The 15,824-nt window shown below is 44.7% G+C and overlaps 1 protein-coding gene across 1 annotated transcript; it reads left to right on the top strand.

The window, feature by feature from the left end:
- Positions 1-1,219: 1,219 nt before the first annotated feature.
- LOC139435298 (uncharacterized) lies at positions 1,220-9,410 on the top strand. Its single transcript, XM_071205772.1, has 4 exons — positions 1,220-1,302; positions 1,417-3,615; positions 9,122-9,179; positions 9,392-9,410. Exons 1-4 carry the CDS (start codon positions 1,230-1,232, stop codon positions 9,408-9,410), a joined length of 2,349 nt encoding a protein of 782 aa, XP_071061873.1. The 5' UTR covers positions 1,220-1,229.
- Positions 9,411-15,824: the final 6,414 nt, after the last annotated feature.

Raw genomic sequence — 15,824 nt, 5'->3', positions numbered from 1 at the left:
AGGGCTGGCCAAGGGATTCCTGGGCTGATCTGGTTGGACCATTCCTCCTGGGCCCGGCACAGCAAGCTTACTTCGACCTCCCTCCTGACCAGCAAAGGTCTACGTCGTCTTGAAGAGGGAAATCCTGGCGAGGTATGGCTACAGCTTAGCAGCTAGAGCCCAGCGGTTCCATGACTGGAAATACAAGCCAGAGTTGTCAGCCAGGGCCCAGATGTATGACCTAGGCCGGGTAACCAGAGCCTGGCTGACCTGCGACCCCGAAAAGTTGAGTGTTTTAGAGAGGATAATGATGGACAAATATATTCGGTCTCTGCCCTATGAGACCAAGAAAATGTCAAGCCAGCAGAATCCAGCCAGTCTGGATGAGTTGGTTGACGTAGTGGAGAGCCACATGGTCACAGCGGACCTGCTTAAGTCCACACGACCAGACACCGAGTGGGGCCGGAAAGCCAGTGGGGAAGCATCACGGACTAGACGGGCACGAGAACCGCGATGGGAACCCGAAGAGGTAAGGCGACGACAGTCCTACCTGCCAGAGGGCCAACCGCGTTGCTACCAGTGTGGGGAGATAGGCCACATTGCCCGGGATTGCCCAGGAAGGATGAGCTAATGCCGACCGCCCACTCATCTGGTGCAAGGCCTTGCCACCTTCTTGACTCTTGCTGGGTACAGGAAAGCTCCCTGGCTCAAATGATACCAGTCAAGGTAAATGGAAAAGATGCAGAGGCGCTAGTGGACTCAGGAAGTGTGGTGTCCCTCATTCAACCCCACCTCCTCGACCATTTGCCATCTGAAGAGACTGTGGCCGTCTCCTGTGTCCATGGGGACACTAAATTATACCCCACTTGCCTCATCCACCTTACCACAGTTAAAGGCAGCTGTGAGCTGAAAGTGGGGGTGGTTCCTTCCCTACCAGTCCCAGTCTTGGTGGGGCGAGACTGCCCACTATACAAGCGCCTGCGGCACCAGAAGGAGGGGAGGCCCAAAAATCCCAGGCGTGCCAAAGGAAAGCGAGAGAAAGGACAAATTGCCACCCCGGGTACGTCTCCTCAGCAGTTCCCCAAAGTTGTGTGTGCTGTGCCGGAGGAGCAGAGAGGCAACCAATCTTCCAGTGCAGACGAGGCAAATGATAACCCTTTTGTTGCTTTCCCTGGAGACCTAAGCACAGGGATGAGGAGGGTGAAGTCGCATTGATTCCAAGTTTGAAGGGCCAGTTCGGGACCGCCCAGATGGAAGACCCCAATCTGCTGCATGCACGCAGCAATGTTACGGAAATAGAGGGAAAACCTGTTCCAGGAGTAGGTGAGCTTACATGTCCTCATTTCCTCATCAAAAATAATCTGTTATACTATGCCAAAGAGGTTGAAGGTCAGCGAAGAGACTTGTTGGTTGTCCCAAAACAATATGTGTCCACAGTGTTGCATCTGGCTCACAGCCATGTCCTAGGGGCCCACCTAGGGGTTGAGAAGACAAGGCAGCGGATTGGGAGCCGGTTCCACTGGCCAGGGGTGGTAAGAGCTATAGAGGATTATTGTCGCACCTGTGTTGAATGTCAAAAGATGAGTCCCAAGCCACACTTTAAAAATCCCCTAATACCTCTACCGATAATCGATGTACCGTTTTCTCGCATTGCCATGGACTTAGTGGGACCGCTGGTGAAGTCTGCCAGGGGACATCAGTATATTCTTGTGATCCTTGACTATGCAACCAGGTACCCGGAGGCCATTCCCTTGAGGAACATGACAACGAGAGTGATTGCACGGGAGCTGCTTCACCTATTCAGCCGAGTTGGGATTCCTAAAGAGATACTAACAGACCAAGGCACTCCCTTCATGTCCAAGATAATGAAGGATCTCTGCAGGCTCTTCAAGGTAAAGCAGCTTCGTACATCTGTCTACCATCCTCAGACAGACGGATTGGTAGAACGCTTTAACAAGACATTGAAATCCATGTTAAAGAAGGTTGTTGACAAGGATGGTCGTAACTGGGACCAGCTTCTGCCCTATGTCCTGTTTTCAATCAGGGAAGTTCCACAGGCTTCAACCGGTTTCTCCCCCTTCGAGCTGCTGTACGGCCGACAGCCCAGAGGACTTCTCGACATCGCGAAGGAAGCCTGGGAGGAGCAACCAAGCCCCCATCGGAGCCTGATTGAGCATGTAGAGACGATGCAGACGCATATGAAAGATGTTTGGCCCATGGTCAGAGAGCACATGGCTCAAGCCCAAGAAGCCCAGAGGAAAGTGTATAACAGAGGTGCCCAACCGCGTGAGTTCCTGCCCGGGGATAAAGTGCTTCTCCTGGTCCCCACCACAGAACACAGATTCCTGGCATCGTGGCAAGGTCCCTATGAAGTGGTAGAGAAGGTGGGACCAGTCAACTACAAGGTACGTCAACCTGGCCGTCGCAAACCATCCCAAATATACCATGTTAACCTGTTAAAGAAATGGTACGCCCGAGAGGCACTGCTGTGTTGTGGTTCCCCGGTTGTGTCCCCCTCTTCTCCCGACCAGGAGGTGGCCGAAGTGGAATACGGTCCAGGGCTGTCCAAAGCTCAGTTACAACAAACCAAGGAACTGGTTCAGCAGACTTTGGACGTGTTCTCACTACGACCTGGACGCACAACGATGGTGGAACATCAAATCCACACAGAGCCTGGCCAAAAGGTAAAGATGCGGCCCTACCGGGTGCCGGAGGCAAGACGGGCGGCCATTGAGCAAGAAGTGCAGAAAATGCTGGCTATGGGGGTGATTGAAGAATCTCACAGTGAGTGGACCAGCCCTGTCATTCTGGTTCCTAAGCCCGACAAAACCAACAGGTTCTGTAATGATTTCAGAAAATTGAATGAAATCTCCAAGTTTGATGCGTATCCTATGCCCAGGATAGATGAGCTGATTGATCGGCTTGGGGAAGCCAGATATATCAGCACTCTGGACTTGACGAAAGGGTATTGGCAGGTCCCACTTGAAGCAGCCTCAAGAGAGAAGACGGCCTTCGCCACCCCCACAGGGCTGTACCAATATACTGTGCTTCCCTTCGGGCTTCATGGAGCACCAGCCACGTTCCAGAGACTGATGGACAAGGTTCTGAGGCCACATCGTGAGTATGCAGCTGCCTATTTGGATGACGTTGTGATCCACAGTGACTCATGGGATAGCCATCTCATAAGGCTTGCAGCAGTGCTGGAATCTCTCCGAAGGGCGGGCTTGACAGCCAATCCAAGAAAATGCAAGCTTGGACTGGAGGAAGCCGAGTATCTGGGCTTCACCATTGGGCGGGGCAACGTTAGACCACAAGAAAGGAAGGTTCAGGCGATCCAGGACTGGCCACGGCCGTCAACAAAGAAACAGGTGAAAACCTTCTTGGGTCTGACGTCCTACTATTGCCGTTTCATCCCAAACTTCTCCACAATAGCCTCTCCCCTTACAGACCTGACCAGAGACTCACAGCCGCTAATGGTCAAGTGGACAGGAGAGGCTGAACACGCCTTTGAGGGACTTAAGAGGGCTCTCTGCGCACGGCCGGTGTTGGTGACCCCAGACTTCAGCCGGGGGATGATTGTGCAGACGGATGCGTCAGAGGTGGGCATAGGAGCAGTACTATCCCAGGAGGTTCACGGTGAGGAACACCCAGTCATGTACATCAGCCGGAAGCTGAACACAAGGGAACAAGGGTATGCTACTGTGGAGAAAGAAGGCCTAGCAATAAAATGGGCGCTTGAGCGCCTCCGGTATTACCTCTTGGGACGACACTTCACTCTGGTAACTGATCATGCCCCACTGATCTGGATGGCAAATAAAAAAGACACAAATGCTAAAGTAGGAAGGTGGTTTGTCTCACTACAAGAGTTTAACTTCTCTATCATCCACAGAGCCGGAGCTAAGCATGGGAATGCAGATGCTCTGTCCCGTAGAGATGCCCTGTGGACCATGGTCACCTCTCCTCGGCCAGAACTGAAGGGGGGGGTGTGTAAGGGACTGAGAGGCAGAGTAGTGGGAGACACCTACATTCCCAATAGGTGGCTCCACCCGCTGCCAATTAACAGTATTGGGAGCAGGTGGGGAGACCTCACACCTGGTGCTAATCACTCCCTCAAGGGTAGGGTTGGGTATCGTTTGAATTTCCACGATTCCGATTCTACTTTTCGATTCCGGTTCTTAACGGTTCTCGATTCCGATTCTTTGAGGGGCAGGGTAAAAAAATGATACACTTGCTTCTTCCACCAAAAAAATTACATTTATTCGAGAAACTTTTACACAGGTTAGTTTAAAGTAATATTCACATTAATCAGTCTGTTTATATTCACTGCTATGTAACTTTAACCTGAGAACCCCTGAAGCTACAACAGTTCAACTTTTAAAAACAGTTCTTGTTGAGAAAAACAAGCATATCTGCCTTCTCAGGCATACCGGGAAGAAATGTTTGAACATTTTGAAGTAAAATGCTTCAATCTGGTGCACACGCAGAATTACTAGAGACTAGATCTAGGGGGTACAACTCCAAACACCCATATGAAAAAGATCGGTTTACATTTGAATAATTAAATAACAAATAGCCTACATGTAATGCATTTTATTTTTGTTGTTCATTCATATCTTATTTTACTATTTTATTTATGCATATTTTTTTATCTCTCCAGTTTAAAACGATATGTCTGGTTTACTGTCCTATAGTATACATTGGAATGATTTCAAACCTGTTTTATCCCAATAATTATAAAAGAGTGCCTTGGAAATATGTGTTTACATAAATTGTGATCAAAACGTTTGAGACCCACTGAGATAACTTAGACTAAAGTGAACTATCTAAACACTGAGAGTCCTTTACCTCACTGAGCTGAAGTTATCAGCCTCTCAGTCTGACTGGAGAGGACTCTCCCTCCACATCATTGTAGAAACATCTTCTTCTTCCGTAAGAGCAGCTAGCACCAGATGCTAATAACAACAGCGCCGGTTCCAGTGCACCCTCGTGAGCTGCGGTTGCCAGATAAGCCAACATCCCCCATTTTCATCACTTGCAGCACCCATCGTACAGGGCAAATGAAAGTGTAACCGGGATGAAAAGGGTGTTACATTTACTTAATTATGAATGTTGTTACATCAAGGCCGAAAATTAGGATGAGCACCAACGGTCAAAACATTTATTTTTTCTCCCAGAGCTGTCAGCGCAGCGCCTCCACAGATCTGGCGCCCTAGGCGAACATTTATAATGCCAGTGCGACAGGCCGGCCCTGGTCTCAGGTTACGCTGTAGGAAATGTAGATACAACGCTACATTTCCCGCCCCGCTGCAGTCATGCAGTAGGCTACGGAGAGCGGCGAGAAACATTTCCTCAGGAATCGAAAAGCGGAACCGAAATTCACATTTCTAAATGATACCGTTGGAATCGAAATATTGGAACCGGTTCCGAACCGGAACCGGTTCTCGGTACCCAACCCTACTCAAGGGAGACAAAAGCACCTAGAGTTGCTCAGTTGTGTGTGGCACATGGAGGGAGCAGGAGACTCCCAGACTGAGGAAATAGTTGTAAGCTGGCAAGTCGGTTAGCGGCCCGGCTACGTTAGCCTTTCTATCGTAAAAGGTATTTTTTAGTTGAACAGCAATAAAGCCTCTTTTTTGATTGGAACACTGCCTCTGTCGTGACTGCTTCACTACCACTTTTCCCTTTATCTGCCCCGGCCTGTTACAGTAGTTAATCCATAGGTTAATATCCAATGTGACTGTGTCCCCTTTGAAATGTTCTGATAATCTATAAGCAATAAAACTGCAATTCCGTTTTCAAATATCAGAGCAGGGATATTCCTACACTCTGAAGCAAGATTGCTTGCGTAGAGACACAACCTTTTTTTTAACATGAGTGTGTGCGGGACGATTTCCCTTCGATTCTATTGGCTCTAACGGTCATGAAGAGATGTCACATGTCAAAATCGAACAAGGGGGGCCAGAGATATGGAAAATCCACCCAAATGAAGAAGAGGTTTTTTTTGCTAAATCTGTCTAAAAAGGTCAAATATCACTTGTTTTGCATCAATCTTGATACAGGGTACTTATATGTTGTAGGCTACTTTGGATTACTAAAGCTTTTAGTCTACTAACCCATCATCCAAGGTTAGTTTTCACTATAAGTACAACATATCTTTTGGACGGACACTATAATTTACAGATTTTTACCATGTTCAATCTGAATTTTCTTTAAAATAAAAAACATCTATAGGCTATAGATTCTGACTTTTCTACATCCAACTCACAGGTTTATCATTACTTTGAGAAAAAAGATTATTAATTTAACCCCTTTAGAAGGGAAGATATGGTCATTTCTTCTGGGAATGTCATTTTCGAGCCTGAAACCTGAAAAACAGGCTTGGGGCTTTTAAATTTGAACTCCATTTTTTACATAACCAATATAATTTTAAATGGTCCCTGACATATTTAACCCAGTATATTTAACCTGCATTACTTAATTTGACCACTTTGACGAGCGCAAGAAGTTGTACAATTGTATCACCTTGTAAGGAATATGGCGAACGTGTAAGCAAACTGCAGCCTGACTGCAACAGCTACACAACGCAACATCACCTGTTGTCAAATGTCTAGATGGCTGACTAAGTCATTCTGCTTTTAGCTTTGTTTTGTTATGCTCAAAATCCTGATGTAAATACGTGGCTCTATAGCTGATACATGCTTCACTATGCTTAGCAATTGCAAACCTTTTCTGTCTACTATGGCAAGCCGTTTGAGTATTTATTCCATATCCTTGATATCAGACAGCAGTCGCCTACACTAGTTGGCTCTTTGATTGTCTACAAATGACCAGTTGATGTTGCGTAGTTACATAGTGTAGCCTACCGTGGGATCATCAGAGATGTTCTGCTTATGACAGGGAGCGATCAAAAACATTAAAGCTGTGTGCCATAAAACCAAGATAAAGCGCTGAAAGTAGCTACAATTTCTCCTAGGGATCTGCTGAGTATGGTGGTAATTTTATGTGAGTTCTCAACATAAATCATTATTTCTGGCAACTACCATCAAGAAATAAATTTGCGCCTTGAGAAACGGTTAATCTTTCACAGCATTCAGCAATTTTCAAATCTGCTTTTTGTCGGTCTGAACAGACAGAGTAGTCCATTCATCATTTTGACAACGATTACCGACGGACCTTGGGACTTTTGTGCTTTACAGTTCCCTCGAATGACTTTCAAGAAATTGGTAGGAAAAAGTCATTTGTGAGTTGCTGTAAAAGAGGAGATAATAACACAGTAATATTTTCCTAGTGTTGGAAAATAAAGCGTCACGCCAATCACTCTGCAGTGTGCAGACATTGATATTAGTCTTTTTGATGGATTATAACTGTTGAACATTGTAGCAGATTTTGAAAGTGAATTATTCCTCGAACTACCTAAAGGTGTGTGTAGCTGCCCTGCAATAAGCAACAGTTCAAAAAAACTAGTGCTGGAGCATTGCTCTTTAAAGATTATGCCTCAGCAATGAATCACTCAGTAAATCACTCAGTTTTATGTGCTCAGTATCATGGCTGTAATATCTTTAAATATGGCTGTAATGTCACTCAAATATACTTATTTTACCTTTCACTTTGTGCGCCGCTGTTTAATAGTAGCAATCAATCTCGTGCATTATTCGCCCTTGCATGCTCCCCTCAAGCAAAGTCAATAGGTCACATCAAGAAAGGTTATGAGGGTCAAGCTCCCCGGGGCTTTCACGTCAAGCAAGCCTATTAACCAGCATATTATTAGTAATTTCAGTGCTTGGCTTTAAGTTATGTTTAGGTTTTGCATGTCTAATACCTCCTGGCCCAGTAGCCCTTAGCGTGAGGAAGCATCCCATCATCCGTCCGAATGGGGCCCCTTTAAATAGAGCATCATTGTCTGGGAGTTGAGGCTGATGTTGTGTGTGTTGCATTTCCGCTGCTGCAGGGTTTGGAGTTCATTAAAGGTCTCTTCACTGGAAAGTTAAAGGGGAAAAAAAGGGACAGCGATTAGACAAAAAGTAAGAGCGGGGATCGGAGCCTGACTGGGGACCATAGAGAAACGACCTTTTCCTCTAAAGGGATTCATTATGGTAACACGATAGCCCTGTCTGGGATAATGGAGGGAAGAGGAGAGGAAGAGGCCATGTGGGCGAGCAGCATGATGTTGATGCTTTTATCCTGGACGGAGGCCCTTCTCCGCAAGAATCCGGCCTCAAATACTCTGTAACAAGAGCTGTGTTGTGGTTCGGAGAAAGCCCCAAACGCTGTTGTGTCGGGGATAGAGAGTTCGTATGACTTCAGCTGATGTGGAGACAGATAGGAGTCCTTGGAAAGTGTTAAAGCTCAATTGCTACAAGGGAAAAACATTTGCTTATTTCAGGGCACGGAACTGAAAATAAATGATTTTTCTTATCATATTTCATTATCCTTCCTCACGCCTGAATTGGGAAAAAAGGCAATTCTGTATAGCTATTTGTTCAACTGTCTTCGATAAGAATGTAAATCAAGAGCCATATTTTCATCTGGGTTCATTTTCCTCACACATCATGTACGAGCTGAGTGCAGGGCGTGCCTTCCTTTGCTGTGTTTAGGTAGCAGGCGTGGGGGTAAAGAGACACGGGCCAGAAGCCTCCACGCTCCAACAGCAGGTTTCAATTCTCCACCAGCGAGGCAGGTTAACTTATGCAGACACCAATATGTGAATTTGGCCAGGTTTATTTTCTTTTGATTAAATAGGCATTTGGGGCATGTGCAGCCGGGCCTTTATTCTAGGGTAGGGAGGGGGGAGGTGAGGTGAGAAAGGAGCCGGATAGGGGAAGGCCTCAGTGAGGGAAGATGTGGTGATAGTCGGTTTCTTTCTGACTCCTTTCCTCTTTTCCCTGTGACACCTTTGCCCTCTTCTCCATCGTCTTCTCTCACGTGTCAGAGCTCTGGCATGACATTCCACACATGCCTTCAATTTGGAATGCTCAGGAGTGAAGTTATCTTACCGCTGTGGAATTTCCCCCTCTTGCCTCCGAACGTGAGCCCAGAAACAATTAAGGAAAAATAAGAGTGGGGTTTATTATCGGATTGGGTAAGCGAGGCGATGGCTGTCTGTAAATGAAAGCAAACGTAACGCTTGCTTCTGTTTGTTCAGGCCAGTGTTTACTGGAGAGTGTGACTGAGTGGCAGGATGGAGAGATAACGATGGGAAGGTGAGAGGTGACAGAGGGATAAATATTGCAAGTCCTCTCCGGAGTCTGTGCTAAAAGGACCATAAGCACTGACGATGAATTGAGAGAGGATGGGTGAAAGAGTATTTATCTCATCCCAGATGAACTCTGCTCGTTATCTCACTTTCCCCCAAATGTTTACCCATTATCCCACATGATTAACTCAATCTCAACTGAGTCATGTCTTTTAATAGGCTTCCCAGCCCCGACTGAATAATGACATACAATGGAAAAGACAAGATTTTATACATCCCACAAAACAGTCTCACTCGTTCTCCTTTGGGAAATCTGTGAGCCTAAAGTAACCCAATCACAGATGGGTCTGTCAAAGATGTTAGATCCGTGGCTCTGCTTTTGACCGCCTGTCCTGCTATTGTACTCATGTCCTTGGTTTGGTTTCTGCTCCTTTTGTCTAACTGCTCAAGAAAAAAAATCTGGGTTATAAAAAGAACAGTGACGGAAGGCCTTTGAGGTTTTCCACAAGAAACTGTGAAGAGGAGTGCAGAAACAGTTGGGTCCTTTCTACTTGAAATAGCAATTATGCTAACGCTTTTATATTTTGGATACTGGGAGCATGTGTTCAAGCGTCCTATTCTCAGCAATGAAATAGAGAGAACAAATCTCATTCTCCTGAATAATAACCACATTGATGCTCAGAAAATATCTTTATTCTAAGGTTCAGAGATGTGCGCTTCTTTTCTCCTTTTCCCAATATCAGAGAATAAAACCTCCTTTTCAATAACTAATTGATATATAATCTAATGACCAGCTTCTTCTTCTCACTCCCAGAGAATAGGAGTATGCCAGCTGCAGAGCTAAAAAGAGAATCCATTCTTTGTTAACCGGCATCAGGCCCACTTGAGTTTTTTTTAATCTTAGAAATGCTGTAGAACATATTGGATCTGCAATCTTCGGAGAGAACAAACTTGGATTCTGTCTTGACTGATATACAGTCGGGCAAAAAAGTATTTAGTCAGCCACCAATTGTGCAAATTCTCCCACTTAAAAAGATGAGAGAGGCCTGTAATTTTGATCCTAGGTATACCTCAACTATGAGAGACAGAATGAAAACAAATCCAGAAAATCACATTGTCTGATTTTTAAAGAATTTATTTGCAAATTATGGTGGAAAATAAGTATTTGGTCAATAACTAAAGTTCATCTCAATACTTTGTTATATACCCTTTGTTGGCAATGACAGAGGTCAAACGTTTTCTGTAAGTCTTCACAAGGTTTTCACACACTGTTGCTGGTATTTTGGCCCATTCCTCCATGCAGATCTCCTCTAGAGCAGTGATGTTTTGGGGCTATCGCTGGGCAACACGGACTTTCAACTCCCTCCAAAGATTTTCTATGGGGTTGAGATCTGGAGACTGGCTAGGCCACTCCAGGACCTTGAAATGCTTCTTACGAAGCCACTCCTTCGTTGCCCGGGTGGTGTGTTTGGGATCATTGTCATGCTGAAAGACCCAGCCACGTTTCATCTTCAATTCCCTTGCTGATGGAAGGAGGTTGTCACTCAAAATATCACGATACATGGCCCCATTCATTCTTTCCTTTACACAGATCAGTCGTCCTGGTCCCTTTGCAGAAAAACAGCCCCAAAGCATGATGTTTCCACCCCATGTTTCACAGTAGGTATGGTGTTCTTTGGATGCAACTCAGTATTCTTTCTCCTCCAAACACATCTAGTTGAGTTTTTACCAAAAAGTTCTATTTTGGTTTCATCTGACCATATGACATTCTCCCAATCCTCTTCTGGATCATCTAAATGCTCTCTAGCAAACTTCAGACGGGCCTGGACATGTACTGGCTTAAGCAGGGGGACACGTCTGGCACTGCATGATTTGAGTCCCTGGCGGCGTAGTGTGTTACTGATGGTAGCCTTTGTTACTTTGGTCCCAGCTCTCTGCAGATCATTGACTAGGTCCCCCCGTGTGGTTCTGGGATTTTTGCTCACCATTCTTGTGATCATTTTGACCCCACGGGGTGAGATCTTGCGTGGAGCCCCAGATCGAGGGAGATTATCGGTGGTCTTGTATGTCTTCCATTTTCTAATAATTGCTCCCACAGTTGATTTCTGCTTACCTATTGCAGATTCAGTCTTCCCAGCCTGGTGCAGGTCTACAATTTTGTTTCTGGTGTCCTTTGACAGCTTTTTGGTCTTGGCCATTGTGGAGTTTGGAGTGTGACTGTTTGAGGTTGTGGACAGGTGTATTTTATACTGATAACAAGTTCAAACAGGTGCCATTAATACAGTTAACAAGTGGAGGACAGAGGAGGCTCTTAAAGAAGAAGTTACAGATCTGTGAGAGCCAGACATCTTGTTTGTTTGGAGGTGACTAAATACTTATTTTACCGAGGAATTTACCAATTAATTCATTAAAAATCCTACAATGTGATTTCCTGGATTCTTTCCCCCCATTTTGTCTCTCATAGTTGAAGTGTACCTAGGATGAAAATTACAGGCCTCTCTCATCTTTTTAAGTGGGAGAACTTGCACAATTGGTGGCTGACTAAATACTTTTTTGCCCCACTGTATGTATTGCAAATAGGATGGAGATCCTCAGGGTGCAACAGCACTTTGGCAGTCAGTCATCTGTAGATGGGAAAAAGTATGACTGTGCTGCAATGAGCTATTATCAGGATGTGAAGAGAGGAAGACTATGAGGCCTTTGCGCCAGTCTCAGTTACATGAAACCCACCCCTGCTGTCTGGCCAACTCCTGCTCTCGTTTTAATTATCCCTTCTTTACCATGTCTTGCTATAGAAGATATCCATGGATGTAAAAACATTACAGAGCAATTTGATGAAGAGCTACCTACCATCATGGAAACAGTGGGATGACGGAAAGAAAGGAAAAAGAAGACAGTAAAGAAGCGAATAACAAGCCGATGGGGGTAAAGTCTTTTCAGATTTGCGGTGGGTTGTGTGGGCCGGCCTCGCGTCTCATTGAGAGTCTGTGTCCTCCCTCTGAACTCAGAAACAGGGAGGTGACACCACCATCTCCCACTCATCAACAGTCAATATCAATAACCCGCATTGGACGTCACAGGAGAAGGAAGTGAGGAGGAAGGACTGCTATTAGTTGGATGGGTATTGGGCGTAAAACCTTCACTTTCTCTATTATTGTGAAGTTGTGAAGGGGAAGTTTAATGGTGGGGTCAAACAGGTTGACTTTAATGTAGTTGTCAGAACATGGGTCGTTTGCTTTGATGTTATGTACAGTGAAAACTATTATGCAAAGTAAGAGAAAAAGCCATTTAGAGAGCTAAAACGATGGGCTACTGTTAGCATAAAATCTTTAAATCAGCTTGAATGAGTCAGATGAGAAAATATGCTGTTGGTGTATGCATACTGTTTCATGAGTCAGCAACATTTTGAGTTTCACCTTTGAGCCTCATTAGAATGGTTCATTAGAGATAGCAGTACTTTTGATTTATTTGTTTGGTGGGTCGATTATTTTTATGTAAATTGTGATGTGCTACCAGCATTTAGAATATACTGTTTTTATCTTCCTTTGGATCAAGGATACTGCATTCTCCATACAAGTATGTCCAACAACCTTATTCGTTGATTCTCGATAACTGGCAACTAGTCAACGATATCATTTGAAAAGTCTATGCGGTGGACATATTTTGGAGTTATTATAGTTGTAACATATAAAACATTGGGTGAAACTCAACCAAAACAGTAAAGAAGCGTGTTAGGGTAAATGTTAAGCAACCAAAACACTGAGCTGAAAGGCACTATAACACTGTTGTACTGAAGGGAACCGAAAAGCTTGGTGATAGCAGAGATGTTCACAAGTCTTTTTTTGCAAGTCCAAGTCAAGTCTCAAGTCTTTGGTCACGAGTCCAAGTCAAGTCTCAAGTCTTTGTGGGGTGAGACTTGATCAAGTCTCAAGTCTTTGGTCACGAGTCCAAGTCAAGTCTCAAGTCTCTAAAAAAATAAAAGTCTCATGTCTCTTCTGGTTGTAATAAGCCTTCTATTGTCTGCTGCTATCCAGTCTGTTAAGAATACTGCACAGCTATATCTAATACATTCAAAGCATTTACTGTGTTATTATCACTCCTATATCTATTAGCATACAGTATCAGTACTGATTAGTTGTTTGTTATATGATCACTTTAAACAGGCTATTGCAATGCAATATGAGGAAAAACATCACACTTTAGCTAAATGCAAATAACTTATAAGCAAAACACTTCAGAATCAGAAATCACTATCACAAATACAAAGCTAGTAGCAAGCTAAGTTAACATTACATAGCTGATGCTGAGCTAAACATGTTTGCTAACCGTCCATGCGTTAATGTGACTGACCTCTCCGGGTGAGTTTTCAAGTGCCTGATGAAATTCGACGTTGTTGCGCCAGCATACTTGATTTTGATATTGCAGACTTTGCAGTGTGCGCTCCTTTTGTTGGTGCCGCCGGCGAATTGTTCGAAGTTTTTGTAGTTGAACCTAATTACAAGCGGTACAGCCGCAGGTGTGCCGCCGGTCGCCATTGTGTTACTACGAGGTAGTAACAGAGGCGCGCACGTCTGCGTAATGAGCCCGGCTAAAATAACTGGATGGCCTACCTGCCTGTCAGCCTTCCATCTGGGCACAAACTTATCTCGTGCCCTCATTGGTCATGTGCACGTTCGTGTGTGTTGGAGGAGGCGGGCTCTATAAGGAAGTAGCAGCCTCTAGCAGATTATCTCCGGTTGTGTATTTTCAGATTCTAGCGATCTCGAGCCGGTTTCTCTCAAATGTACCTACCCCACCTTTAATACGCCAAAAATAGAAAACACAATGATTGTTCACGAGTCCCAACACACGAGTCCAAGTCGAGTCTCAAGTCTTTTGGTCACGAGTCCAAGTCAAGTCTGCAGTCTCTGTGTGTGCGACTTAAGTGTGACTCGAGTCCGAGTCGCAGACTCGAGTCCCCATCTCTGGGTGATAGTTATGTCAGGTATATCACTGTTTTTGGTGCAAATCAGTTAAACATGCCTTTCATCGGATATAGCTAAAGCTAACAAGTCTACTTGTATATTATATTTCACCGTTTACCGACACAATCGGACAAAACAAATAAATGACTTCCCATATAACAGTAGAAACTATACTATATACTATAGAATTTCAATCTGTGACTTGGACTTTGAGATTCTATTGGCTCCATCTTTTACATAAGAAAAAGACAAACATTATGTCAGTCTCACCTTTAACATTTAAATGTTCATTTAGACAAAAAGAAATGGCCAAACAGATAGATACTATGAGTGGAGCACACCCAGGGGAAATGGCAGGATTTAGTGAGAGCATATGGTTCAGGGAGAGAGGGACTCAAATATCACTCTGCATTTTTAAAACTAACATACCCTAAAATTAGGAAGGTGCTCTTTAGGCTTGCTGAACCGTACCATTCATCTTGCTATGTGGCGACCATCCAGAACCTGGCCCGTGACCCAACTCATGGCCTGTATCGAAGTTGAAGAAGTACTCTAGCATGAGCGATGAGGAGCGGGGCGATCAATGTTGTTTTTGGAGGATTTCTCTTTGGAGGACCTGTTTGTTTGTTTTCCCAAAGCCTAGATTAGTGTAGTGTTCAATTGCGCAAGCATGCAAATCAGTGACCCTGATCCATCAAAAATTGGCCCGGGGATTAATTGACAGACAGGCCCACTTAATGCGCGGCATGTATCGGCCGGCCGGCGACGAAAGTATGTTACTTAACAAAAAACCCTATGCATTTAATGTTATTCTGGACCATTATTCACATAGTAATCACATTACCTGAGCCCTTGAGTTCCCTAGAGCAAAATAGTTACATCATATATTTATTGATTTTAATGTTAACAGATCATTGATGCAATAACATTTGGACCCAATTTGCCTGACTTGACGCATGGAATAAAATATGGGTGTAGGAAGCATCCTCAATGTGGGTGAGACAATTTAACAGGGGGTGTGGGCAGGTAGTGGACCTCACCTCTTCTAGGGGGGTCCGGGGGCATGCTCCCCCCCATTTTAACTTAAATGTTGAAGTTAAATGCATCAATCTGGTGCACTTTGAGAGCAACATTAGGGACTAAATATATGGATACATCTCTCAACACCCATATGAAACAGAACTGTAAACAGATTTACTTTTTTCAACATTTATTTGAACAGCAAGTGGAGGCAAAAGTGCAACCAAAACAATAAACCTGCTAGCTAACTAGCCTAAACTCAGTAACCTAATGTGGCCAACACGTTCTTCTCCATAGTCGCGCGACCTCTGAGTCAGACATCACTTCCCCCTTTTCTATCCTACGGGTACAGCCACTCCCCCTGAACCCTGTTTCCCTGCCAACCCCCCCCCTCCCCTATGCAAGCCCCTCCCTCTGAACCCAGGGCTTGCTACAATACTGTATACTGTATACAGAAACTATACAAAAACGCCTTTACGCTTTGGAGCTTGTTTATCCATCTGTAAGCAACTGCCAGCTAGGTCTCTCAGTCACTCACTCCTGATCGTTCACTGCACAGTGACAGCTGCTACGGGCCTGATGTGTGAAAGTGAAACTATCTGATAGATAGAACATAGGTAGCCTATCAAACGGCCCAGCCCAGGGAGTGGCCAGAACACTTACAAATG

This window comes from Pseudochaenichthys georgianus, chromosome 16 (genome assembly GCF_902827115.2).
Source record: "Pseudochaenichthys georgianus chromosome 16, fPseGeo1.2, whole genome shotgun sequence".
In the NCBI taxonomy this organism is placed as follows: Eukaryota; Metazoa; Chordata; class Actinopteri; order Perciformes; family Channichthyidae; genus Pseudochaenichthys; species Pseudochaenichthys georgianus.
The sequence above is the reverse complement of the archived record's forward strand: the minus strand, read 5'-3'. Positions and strand labels throughout refer to the sequence as shown.